General features: G+C 53.5%; 4 protein-coding genes across 4 annotated transcripts; 3 read left to right on the top strand and 1 right to left on the bottom strand.

Annotated features, from left to right (window-relative positions):
- Nucleotides 1-428: 428 nt before the first annotated feature.
- On the top strand, nt 429-2,024 carry NBP2 (HOG (high osmolarity glycerol) pathway protein; the record flags this gene model as incomplete). The annotated part of the gene is made up of 1 exon (XM_062907749.1): nt 429-2,024. One exon carries the CDS (start codon nt 429-431, stop codon nt 2,022-2,024), a length of 1,596 nt encoding a protein of 531 aa, XP_062770719.1.
- An 869-nt stretch (nt 2,025-2,893) lies between these two features.
- On the top strand, nt 2,894-4,497 carry MCR1 (NADH-cytochrome b5 reductase). The gene is made up of 2 exons (XM_062907748.1): nt 2,894-3,191; nt 3,360-4,497. Exons 1-2 carry the CDS (start codon nt 3,135-3,137, stop codon nt 4,341-4,343), a joined length of 1,041 nt encoding a protein of 346 aa, XP_062770718.1. The 5' UTR covers nt 2,894-3,134; the 3' UTR covers nt 4,344-4,497.
- QC763_111610 (uncharacterized protein) lies at nt 4,494-6,786 on the bottom strand. Its single transcript, XM_062907747.1, has 4 exons — nt 6,514-6,786; nt 5,640-6,459; nt 5,420-5,566; nt 4,494-5,361 (listed from the first exon to the last, which is right to left on the bottom strand). The coding sequence occupies exons 1-4, from the start codon at nt 6,624-6,626 to the stop codon at nt 4,525-4,527; spliced, it is 1,917 nt and encodes a 638-aa protein (XP_062770717.1). The 5' UTR covers nt 6,627-6,786; the 3' UTR covers nt 4,494-4,524.
- Nucleotides 6,787-8,177: 1,391 nt separating this feature from the next.
- Nucleotides 8,178-10,792, top strand: ZRC1 (Zinc resistance conferring protein). The gene is given in 5 exon segments (XM_062907746.1): nt 8,178-8,389; nt 8,471-8,936; nt 8,991-9,074; nt 9,147-9,365; nt 9,384-10,792. 4 exon segments carry the CDS (start codon nt 8,811-8,813, stop codon nt 10,629-10,631), a joined length of 1,677 nt encoding a protein of 558 aa, XP_062770716.1. The 5' UTR covers nt 8,178-8,389; nt 8,471-8,810; the 3' UTR covers nt 10,632-10,792.
- The last annotated feature ends 824 nt before the right edge of the window (nt 10,793-11,616 follow it).

Here is an 11,616-nt window from a genome sequence, read left to right as displayed (position 1 = left end):
CTTTTTTTTCTGCACTGTGAAGACGCCCGCCCCCGTTCTGCGCCAGTGCCAGTGCCAGCGCCAGCGCCAGCGCCTGAGAGCAGAGAGGAGGTTCCAGTTCCTCGAGAAACGAGGGTCCGTCCGGACCCCGTCACAAGAGAGGGTCAAACACGATTCTCTTCTCAACAATACAACCTCGCTCTAAACAACGACAAAAAAGTAAACAGACCGTGCGTTTCGAAGGCGCAAGGTCAAGACTCGGTCGAGTCGCGGACCCCAGTTATCAACCCCTGGTTTAGTGTAGGGAGCAGGCCTGGTTGGGGGTCCCCACGCAGCTATTCGATTTCGAGCGAATCGAGCCAGCGGCCAGCGCGCAAAGGGCCGCACCCCACCCGCCCGACATCAGTAATTCTTCTACGCCCGTCCCGCCGTCTCTTTCTTCGGAAACCATGACGGCGATCCTATCGCCCGCAAACTCTCCAGCGACGTCGCCGCCCGCCATATCGTCGCCGGTGACTGCGAACGCGGCCCACCCCGCACTTCCACCGCTCATCACCTCACCTCCCGCTCGCAGGAGCCAACTTCCTCGCCCAATGTCGCACGCGTCCAAGAACCGGCTGTCGCAGTACTCGACCACGAGTTCGCTACCCTCACGGTCACGCCCGCCCTCTCACATCTTCCCCCTCCTCCCCTCGAGCCTGCCCTACACGCTCGTACGAGACTTTGCCTACCCGCCTGGTCACCCGCTTCACTATGGTCCGCCCCCGGAGCCATCACGACCGCCCTCGGGCATGACCACCCCCGCCAGCGAGCAGCGACGTCTCTCGGACCCACCAACCGCCTGGGACAACCGGGGCTGGGATGGCCACTTCTGGAGCAGTGGCGGCGGGGGCTCACACGGCAGACCGGCTGATCTGCCCTCTATCCATCTGGCAGACGGCCCACCGTGGAGCGAAGACGAGGATCTCCAGAGCCCAGTCGTCAGTTCTCGGCACAGGAAGCATCACAAGACCTCATCGGGTGGCATCTACGGCAGGAGTCGGGTTGGCCGTGAGCAGCTCATGAGCCAGGACCATTATGGCGGCGATAGAGGCTTCTACGTCGGCACCAACGCCGACGGAGCTGACCGGTACTACATCAACCAAGGGAACGAAGCGAACGGCCCAGGCGGCGAATACGTGACCTATCCACCGGGACAGGCGGGACACACTGGCAACGGACACGCCGGGAATGGAAACGAGCCATACCAAATCGCCAACCAGCAGCCCAGGGGCTACGCTGACGAGGACGCCTACGATTCGGACAACTCGAGCACGTGCTCCTCGCCAGGATACCACAACGTTGACGAATCCCGCTATTCACGGGACTATCAATTCACCATCACGTCTCCCGACGAGGAAATGCACGGCAAAGCCGTGGCTCTCTTTGATTTTGAGCGCGAGAACGAGAACGAGCTCCCGCTCGTGGAGGGTCAGATCATCTGGGTATCATATCGGCATGGTCAAGGCTGGCTTGTGGCCGAGGATCCGAGAACACAAGAGAGTGGGCTTGTCCCTGAGGAATATGTTCGGCTGCTCCGTGATATTGAAGGTGGCATGACGAGCTTGACAGGGCAACTGGATACTACCAGCCCCGGAAGCCCCAGCAATGCCACAAACGAAGCGGGAACCCCAACTCAAACCGAATATCAGCTTCCACAATCGCCTGCCACAACCGTAGGCTCCGGGTCGACAGTGACAGCAACCGGAACAAACGGGTTTCACCAGCCGGTAGTATCAACCTTTAGCACGAGCAGCAAGGACCTAGACCCCTACCCACAACACCTGCTGGGTACACAAGCTGGCCAGCCACCTCCACAAGTAGTGCATTACCACGGCCAGCGAGGAGGCTCTCAAGCCAACACGCCAACACTACTCTTCCACAACGAGGCCGGATTTCCCAGGAGAGGAAGTCAAGACGTGATAAGCACCACCAAGAAAGGGGAGCCAGGATTGGAAACGCTACCGGATGCGAAGCTGGAGAGTACAAAGAGGGCGTCCAGGTGATAATGCGAGAAAGTAGGGGAGGTGAAATTTCGGGCTGTAGCTTCAACACACGAGAAGGAAGCAGCAATGTTCTCACAGGACCAGGACAAATTATTGGGCATGGCAAAGCGTGGAGTAGGGAATTGGTGTTGTTGAACTCGTCAAGACAAATGTACTACTAATATCTACCCCCTAACCCCAGAGCCTTGATAAAATGAGAGGACTGGTTCTTTTGTTTTTCCCCCCAAAGCTGGGCGGAAATTCTAGGGTGGGTTGTGTGGAAAAAAGGAAGAGCGAAATGTTTTATTGTCTTTGAAATGGCTTTTTACCCTACTGGTTTTATTTTTTCCTCTCTTGGTTGTTTATTATCTTTTTTTTTGTCGTTTGTCATCTTTTTTTTTGATGTTGAATGCTGAATGATCATGATGGGAGCCCATTTGAGTCTTTCTATGGTCTTGTTTTCCGAGTGTTGCGTTGTTGTGATGGTGGGTGGGGAAGGTGAGATGTGTTTGTCTGTGTGGATGGTTGAGATCATTGCTGGGTGTTGGTGAGGCTGTCTTTCGTTATAAAGAATTGCATTGGAGTGGGTGGGTGGGACATGTGCCATCATAAGGTTGATAAATAGTTCAGAGGAGGGTGTTTGTTGTGTTGATGTTTGTGAGAGATAGAGGATTGCTGTTGAAGAAAAGGATACATTGATCAAAACACACATGCCCAAACCTGCCATCTGAAGCCATTGGCAATTACCTAATTCCTCGATTCTAAAAACAAGAGATGAACACTGCCATCAAGACTCCTGATGACATCTCAACTTTCAGACAGACCCCACCTGTTCCATCACCAAAAACCCAACTTGATAAGTCGTGCTGCAGGGCATGTTTCTAGCGGGCCTTGGGGGAGAGGATGACGTAAATCGCCGGAATCGCTGGGTAGGAACAACGGCTAATCAAGCAACATCCTAGAGGGTCAGATTTCCTCCACCTTTTTTTTACAGATCTCCCGTCTCTTTCCCCCCTCCCTCCACTCCGATTGAGATACAAACACCCGGGTCCTGTTCTCGTTCTTGGAGTTCTTGATCTTCTTCTCCAACACCTCCAACAAAAAAAAAAAACGTCAACATCACCACCAACAATGAGTCTATTCGTCGCTAGTCGGTCCGCCTTCCGGGTCTCTGCGCCCCTCAAGCGCGTGAGTCTAATTTTTTGTTCGCTGTCTCCCTCTCCCCAACTGCGTCATCGCTGGGTCAGCACGAGGGATGTACCAACCGCAGACTAAGCGGTAGCTTTCGAGCTTCTTTCGCATCCTGCAATCATGGCTCCTGTACCGCATTGACTGACATTTTTTTTGATTCTGCAGCAAATCCGCAGCTACGCCACCGACCCCTCCCCCTCCTCCAAGGGCAGCAACAACACCCTCCTCTACGGCGCCGCCGCCGCCGCCGGTCTCGCCGGTGCAGGCTACTACTTCCTCTCCGGCTCCACCGCCGCGAACAAGGCCCAAGAAAAGGTCAAGAACGCCTCCGCCGCCGTCGCGGAGAAGATCCCGGGCGTCGAGGCCAAGAAAGCCTTCACCGGCGGCGACCAGGGCTTCCTCAGCCTCAAGCTTGAGGAGGTGGAGATCATCAACCACAACTCGAAGCGTCTTCGTTTCCGCCTGCCCGAGGATGACATGGTCTCTGGCCTTCCTGTCGCGAGTGCCATTTTGACAAAGTACAAGCCTGTGGATGCCGAGAAGGCTGTTTTGAGGCCATACACGCCAATCAGCGACGAGGACACGCCGGGGTATATTGATTTGTTGGTGAAGAAGTACCCCAATGGCCCGATGAGCACCCATTTGCACGATATGGCTCCCGGTCAGAGGCTTGATGTGAAGGGGCCGCTGCCAAAGTATGCTTGGTCGCCGAACAAGCATGAGCATATTGCTCTTGTGGCTGGTGGTACGGGGATCACGCCCATGTACCAGCTGCTCAGGACCATCTTCAACAACCCCGAGGATAAGACCAAGGTTACCTTGGTTTTTGGCAACGTCAGCGCGGATGATATCTTGTTGAAGAACGAGCTGGCCACGCTCGAGAACCACTACCCTCAGCGGTTCAGGGCGTTTTATGTCTTGGACAACCCGCCCAAGCAGTGGACTGGTGCGAAGGGGTTCATCAACAAGGAGCTGCTGAAGACTGTGTTGCCGGAGCCGAAGAATGAGAACATCAAGGTTTTTGTTTGCGGGCCACCGGGGATGATGGACAGCATTTCGGGGAACAAGAAGAGCCCGAGGGACCAGGGGGAGTTGAAGGGGATTTTGAAGGAGTTGGGGTATACCCCTGAGCAGGTTTACAAGTTTTGAGGGGAGGTATTTGTTAGACTATGGGAAAGCAAGCAAGCAAGCCAATGGTGTTTGGGGTTCAACTGAGAAGAATTGGCGTTATGTTATGTATTATCCATCCAGTGTATACCTCAACGTTTATTATGGAGTTTTAACATTTGCTTGTTCATACGGGGCCCATCATTGTCAACAACAGCGGCGATTACGATCCGTCCACACGTGTCAAACATGACTTGCCACTCTCAGCCCTGAAAGCCATGGCAAAGCTGACGTCTTGCCGTTTGAGTATTTCGAGGTACTCTCTCGACACCCGCCACCGCATGCTCGTCCTGCTTATGCACCGTCGCACATCCTCGAGCGCCTCTCTCACCTCCGCGTCGCCGCCTTCTTTCCATAACCAGTGCAGTGTTGCCATTGAGGCGTAGAGGCTGTCGAGGCACAAAGGGGAGAGTTTTTTTTCTTGGGAGGGGAGGACGAGCAGGTCGAGGAGTTCGAGGGAGAGCTCGCGGATCTTGAGGGAGGTCTCCCGTAGCCCTTGCATAGACTGCTGAGCAAAGGAAATGTGGGAGGGGGACTGGAGGGGGGGAGCTTCGGGGCCGGGGAGGGGGGGGCCGAGGTGTTGGTTTTCGGGGGTGCAGTAGGTGTCGAAGAGGAGGATTAGAGTTGAGAGGGCTATTGAAAGAGACGGGAGGAGGGAGATGGTGTAGCAAGGGGAGACGGTGGTGGTGGTGGTGGGGGGGAAGGTTGAGGTGGAGGAGGGGGTGGTGGTAGTCCCGGGGGAGGGTGGTTCGGGGGAAAGTTCGGATTGGATCACCTGGGTGAAGTTAACCAGGTCGGTGGCGAGGGACGTGAGAAGGGGAAGGGAGAATGGGACGGGGCGGTTGGAGATGTTGGATTGGATGACGGTGCGGACGTGGGTTAGGGTGCGGGAGAGGAGCAGGGCGGACTGGACTAGGCGGGTGAAGGGGGAAAGAGCCTGGGTGGTGAACGGGGTTGTTGGTAGGGGGTTAGTGGGGGAGAGGGTTGGGTTGCCTTCGTCCTGGAGGGGCGGGGGGGGTGGGTTAGTGACTTGGTAGCAAGTGGGAAGGGGGACTAACAAAAGCTTTATCATCTACCGGCAGGACAAAAGACTCGTCTGGCTCCGGAAGGCAGAAACATCTCTTGTTGCCGAGGCAGATGCAGCGATCAAGAATGTAGATTGCCCACCACAAACGGCGGCGTTCTTCGGATTCAGTCCAGGTTGTCTTTTTGAAGGTACTGTCAGCATCATCCATCATCGGTTTCAGAGTCATCATCACAGCAGCTGAAAAGACGTACCACGCTCCCCAACACCACTCCTCCTCTTCTAAACCCCGGCAGTCCTAAAACCTCAACCCACCTCCCCAGCACTCCTACACTGATCCACGCCGCGGGGTATATCCCCTGCCCCATCTCATAAACCGTCACCAGCACCATCCCCTGGACAAACTGCAGGCTCACGCTCCCGGCTTGTTCGAGCGAAGCCCAGAATCTTTTCGCTGCGGTATACAGCGGGTTGCCGGCTGGCTCCACCCCGTTGTTGACTGGGGTGCTTACCAGTTTCATGCCGAGAAAGAGGAAGGCAAGTTCGGGACCGGCTTCCCAGAGGGACAGCCCGAGCTCCATGCGTTTTTTGGAGATGAAGGGGAACCAAGCGTGGGTGCCGTGGAAGTATTCGGTGGCGGTGTCTTGGACTGTTGTGCCTCTGGATAGGATGTCGAGGACTTCACTTGGGATGGGCATATTGGGGGCGGGGATGGGGGTGGTGGACCAGTTGAAGGCGTCCAGGTCGAGGAATAAGGAGGTGGGAAAGCGGGAGGGGACAGCAGAAGGGGACCAGAGGGGCGAGGGTGGCTTGGGAGGTAGAGGAGGGAGAATTTCAGGGTTGATGTGCATGGTAGGTGGTAATGGTTGTCGTGGCGGTGGTGGTTGTTGAGTTCGAGAGGCATTGTTGAGACGATTCTCTAGCTCACACAGCCGGGCCTGGAGGGTTGCGAGCTCCTCTGATGATGCTTGGGCCGGTTGCTGTTGTGGGATCGTGTCGAGGATGGTGTAATCGCATGGCCGGGCCATTCTGGCGCAGAGGCCGCATGTGGGAAGGATTTTGTCGCATTTTCTCCTGGGCGTGTTGTCAGTGTTGGCTCATGAGAAGGGGGTTCAGAGGGAGGCTCACTTTTGCTTTCGGCAACTTACACAGGCTTGCTGGGCTTTGGAGGGAGGAGGGGCGAATGGGCTCTGGTTCGACCCACCTTCGTCGATTCCACTGGGGAGGAAGAAACATGCCATGGTATGATTATTAGGATATATCTATGAAGAAAGTTGTAAGTCTGGTCTCAACTTTACAGTGCAAGAGAGATGGACTGCCAGCTTTGCACAAGGATGGTGTGCTTACTTAAGTCAATCTCTTTTCAGTGCTGACACTCGACCCTGTGAGACTTGCGTGACAAATGGCAGCCTAATCCTATTGGATCCCAAACCATGGACCCAAATTTCATTCACCTTGAATCATCTCTAGTCAATCTTATATGAGATCTGACAAAGACTCGCTCATTTTACCTGTTGTGTGGGTTTCGACTATTTTGTTTGTCGCTGCTGTTATGTTGGGCTAGGTATAGGGTTGGGCGTGCTCATGTTGGTGTCTTACATGGAACCCACAAATGGGCAATATCTCACCCATTAGGATATAAACTAGATTTTGGTACAGAATTGTCGCATACGACCATAGTCAGCTGAAAATACGGCATCCCGTCTGCTCTGCCCTCGTCAAACAGCTGAACGCCGAACTAGTACTCAGGTGGGTGACCACTGGGGAATCCTCGGTGTTGTATGTTTTGTTTTCTTCAACTTTTGACCCCGAATATCCTACGTCTCTTTTTTTGAAAGTGTTTTTCTGTTAAACTCGTAGATATTGTGGTGGTCGCGGCATACGCATTCTTGGGAATGTGGTTGAAAAGTCAGGCTTAAGTAGGGGCTGAATTCCATGTCGTTGGTGTTCGGTATGTTGTGGGAAAGTAGGAGCCGCATACTTAATGAGAAATCTTGCAAAAATGTTACAAATCCCTATATAAAACACTGCGTAATTGGTGTACTTTGTGTGGGTGGGGACGAGTCTGTTCGAACACCCATTTCCAAGTACAACTCATTGGTCGACCTTCCATGCACCCGAGTCTAGGAGCAATACTTGGGTATAACATTGTCGATGACATGATCTAAGGTCAATCGATGTTCAGTGTTGAAGCACCGTCCTTTGTTATGTATGTGTTCCTGGTTACTGAAGATGATAGCTTCGACACCTGAATGTGGTGTAACCTGAGAGCTTCTAAATCAGCGGCCCGTAAGAGTTCGCATGACTTGTTGCCCTATAAAGCGCTAGTTTTGACTTTTCCACGGCATAGGACCTGACGTTACAGGCAGGTAGTTGTCCACGAATGTTCATGCGTATGGTTGAGTTGAGGATAGTGTAGTTGATCTTCGCGTAGTCACCTGCTCAAAAGGGTACTAGCCCCCGCGCCGAAAGTCTTGGGTTGGTGTTGTATCGGTAGTTTGATATCACCACGTCTGGCCATTCCTTGCTGATAAGTGAGCTCGCTGGCGCGTAGGTAAATGCATCACCAGGTTAGCTGAGTCAAACAGGCCTGTTCTGGTTCAACGGTTTTGGTGAGGGTCCAAGTGCACCGGTGGATGGATTCAGGGACGTTACACATAAGTTTAGAGTTCGCCAACGGTGCTTGTTCCTGGCAGGACAAAGTTTATTGAGAATAAGGTTGGATTCCAGAAAGAAAATAGATTCGGTAGCTAATATCCTCAAACACGGGACTGTCTCCCACAAACAGTCAACTTGCTAGAACGAGTCTCTACCGAATGTGAACTCCGACGGCTTTCTCTCGATTGCTGCGGCGATTCAAAAAGGCGGGGCATTCCAGGGCAAGCGGGGCGCCTGATTGATGTCACCAGGGCCGGCTTCCTTTCACTGCCACGAGCCAGCACACCTCAGCGAGGGAGCGCAACAAGATGCCGTTCCTTGCGATCAGATCAACGCCATCTATCTTGTGTGTATTTCTACAAGAGTGTCACCAAACTATTGAACGCGCGAATGCGATGGGGCTACGGATACTGATCTGAACTTTCAGCTGAAGCATCTCTTTGAGGAAGGTCACCGGCAGGGCGGGACAGGGGTCTGAAAGATAATCGCAACCCCCGGCCAACGTTTTTTATTCCTGGACCCGACCGCTGGGCACGCTAGCCATCTCACACCTTTTTAGTCAACAGCGAGGGGCGGCGAATTCTCGCCCAGTCTGATCACGCAAAGACCAGACGTCTCGGTCTGACCTGCGCCATCGCAAAACACATCCCATCTTTTTGTTGTTTTCTCTTTTCATCCCACTGTTGTTGGCATAACACATCGAGCGCGAGATACATCACCAACCCCGACTCAATTTTTGGAGGAATTCTTTCGGAACGACATTCAAGATGGGGTGGTCGAAGTCGACGCGCATCAAGGTGATGCTCGTCATCGACGTCATGTTCTTCATCCTGGAGCTCACTGTCGGCTTCATGGTTGGGTCACTGGCGCTGATGGCGGATGCCTTTCATATGGTACCTATTGCCTCGTCATCCGGCTTATTTCCCTCGTCGCTAACCATCTGCTAGTTAAACGATATCATCTCACTGCTCGTCGGTCTATGGGCCGTCTCTGTAGCGGCAAAGGCAACCACCAACAGATTCTCATACGGAGTGAGTTCCGCCTCGCCCAGCGCCATCATGCCCGCTCTGGAAATCTGTGTAACTGACTGAGTTGATCTGTAGTGGGTTCGTGCCGAAATTCTGGGTGCGTTCTTCAACGCTGTCTTCCTCATCGCCCTTTGCGTTTCTATCGTACTCGAAGCCATTTCACGACTCGTTGATCCACCTGATATCGAAAACCCTCAACTCATCCTTGTTGTGGGCTGCATGGGATTGGCGTCAAACTTGGTTGGCTTTGTCGTTCTTGGTGGACACGGACATTCGCATGGGCCTGGGGATCACGACCATGACCACGCCCATGACCATGACCACGCCCACGACCATGGCGACGGACACTCGCATACACACGAAGCAGATGTTAGCACGGCAGAGGAGGGACGCGCCGGCTACCGGGACCTGGCATCGCCCATCAACGAGCAGCCTCCTGCTTTGATCCCTGAATCTCCGGGTGGAAACATTCGATTTTCAACTGATAGCCATTCTCGCCAAGGTTCTCGTTCCGGGCACAAGAAACGTCTTCAGGCTGCCCGGCAGCACGGCCGTTTGAGTATAGACGATATCAGCATCCACCCCGCCAGTTTTCGACAGGAGATCATCGCCGCTACCAAACCCCCGGTCGATGATGGATCCAGCAGCGACAGTAATACTGAGGATGAAAGTGCGCTCCTTGACGGGCCTGCTCAGGAGGAGCAGCCATTGCTTGAGCAAAGCGGAGATGCTGTGATTCCGGAAGAGGCGGAACCTGCGCATACTCATGGGAAACGGTCTAGGCGCAACTCGGTCGTTCACATTTCGCATAATCACAACAAGCCAAAGAAGCCTGGAAAGAAGCACGGCCACAGTCACGCCGATATGGGAATGGACGCCATGGTCCTTCACGTACTGGGAGATGCGCTTGGAAATGTGGGTGTCATTGCGACCGCGCTCATCATTTGGCTGACAGACTGGAGCGGCAAGAGATACGCTGATCCAGCGGTTTCTCTATTCATTACGCTCATCATCCTCAAATCGGCCATTCCTCTCACCAAGGCGACATCCAAGGTTCTTCTTCAGGCCACGCCAGAAAACATCGACCTGCAAGAAGTCAAGGAGGATATCCAGTGTCTTCCCGGGGTTGTCAGCTGCCACCACGTCCATATCTGGCAGCTCTCTGATACCAAGATCGTGGCCTCGATGCATATCAAGGTCGCCTTCCCTCTCTCCGAGGCTGGTGGCGCGAGATACATGGAGGTGGCTAAGATGGCTAGGAAATGCTTGCACGCCTACGGTATTCACAGCGCTACGATCCAACCAGAGTTCTGTTTGGATGAGGGGCATGACCACGAATCGGTGGTGAATATGGGGTTGGATGGCTCAACAGTTATCGCGGCGCCAAGGTGTGGAGAGCTAGAAGAGGAGGATGCGTGCCTCCTGGACTGTGTTGATGACTGTGTTGGGAAGGGGTGCTGCAACACTTCTGCAGCTGGATCACGACCAGAAAGCAGCCATTCTCACTCACACTCGGATCACGATCACAGCCATGATCACGGCCATGAACATCGCCATTAGGACTGGCTGTTCAGACGGAGCGCATCATCAGGGTCGGAGGCGTCGAGCGTGACGCATGTGGAATCTACGTCTGGGGGTTCATTCACTGCGTACCGAGATTAGTAGTGGTGTGTATTTTTCTGTCTTGTTATTATATAAGGAATTACCCCAGGGATTACATGGCTAGGGAGTTGGATTGGTGTGTTTTGTTTCATGGGGGGTCACATGGGATAGGGCGTTTAGTGAGGTTTTTTTTTTTCTTATTGGAGGGATGAGTTCAGCGGTTTATATCGTTGTTTTGTGTACGGGCTTTTATTTATCGGACATGTTGACAGGGTCAAAAAGCTGCTTGGTTGTTGGGTGTGGCATAATTTAAGGGGCATCATCAAGGGGGGTATAACATGAGCGAAGCGTGCGCGCGATGGGTATTGGGTGGGAGGTGGTGGATGTATAAGTGTTATGATTTAGGACAATAGAGAAGTCTACCGGTATTTGCCTTTTGACTGAGTGATATTGGATGCGATGGATTGGGCCTGTGCCGTTGGGTAGAAGCTGCCCTTGGGGGTGATGTTACCGGTGGTTTGGTCCCAGGTTCTATAATCTGGAATTTGTTGTTCTCGGTTTGGATGAACCAAAAATACAGGATCGGGATTGTATACTTTTGACAAGGCAGACTGTCAGTTTTTCTTTGGGCCGGCCTCGACCCCGGTTGGCTCGGCGTCCGACGTAGATCCACCTGTTCGCCGGGCCGGGTCGGGTCGGCACCGGGTGGGTCCACCCATCATCGGCTTCCGTTCGGCGACTTTGCTCGGTGCCATCACTTCACTTACTTAACAATTAAAACAGTTGCTTAAGTAGATTGCAGCATTGAACGTGAATTCTTTGCATCTCAGCTCGCCAAAGCCACAAGTTTCAGGATTGAGGAAGTGGGGAAGTGGGATGGAAGGCACTCTGGGGAGATGCGGAGAAGAAAAAGGGAAAAGAGGGGATCAAAATGCAGTGTAAC

Source organism: Podospora pseudopauciseta, chromosome 1 (genome assembly GCF_035222475.1).
Source record: "Podospora pseudopauciseta strain CBS 411.78 chromosome 1, whole genome shotgun sequence".
NCBI classification, from domain to species: domain Eukaryota; kingdom Fungi; phylum Ascomycota; class Sordariomycetes; order Sordariales; family Podosporaceae; genus Podospora; species Podospora pseudopauciseta.
This window is presented reverse-complemented; position numbering and strand designations above follow the sequence as displayed.

Bases quoted from the DNA above. Each gene is read 5' to 3' on its own strand.
- MCR1 (XM_062907748.1), top strand. From the start codon at position 3,135: ATGAGTCTATTCGTCGCTAGTCGGTCCGCCTTCCGGGTCTCTGCGCCC. The intron at 3,192-3,359 runs GTGAGTCTAATT...TTGATTCTGCAG, and splicing joins TCTCTGCGCCCCTCAAGCGC to CAAATCCGCAGCTACGCCAC.
- QC763_111610 (XM_062907747.1), bottom strand. From the start codon at position 6,626: ATGGCATGTTTCTTCCTCCCCAGTGGAATCGACGAAGGTGGGTCGAAC. The intron at 5,567-5,639 runs GTACGTCTTTTC...ACCTTCAAAAAG, and splicing joins GAGTGGTGTTGGGGAGCGTG to ACAACCTGGACTGAATCCGA. The intron at 5,362-5,419 runs GTTAGTCCCCCT...CCGCCCCTCCAG, and splicing joins CGGTAGATGATAAAGCTTTT to GACGAAGGCAACCCAACCCT.
- ZRC1 (XM_062907746.1), top strand. From the start codon at position 8,811: ATGGGGTGGTCGAAGTCGACGCGCATCAAGGTGATGCTCGTCATCGAC. The intron at 8,937-8,990 runs GTACCTATTGCC...ACCATCTGCTAG, and splicing joins TGGCGGATGCCTTTCATATG to TTAAACGATATCATCTCACT. The intron at 9,075-9,146 runs GTGAGTTCCGCC...GTTGATCTGTAG, and splicing joins CCAACAGATTCTCATACGGA to TGGGTTCGTGCCGAAATTCT.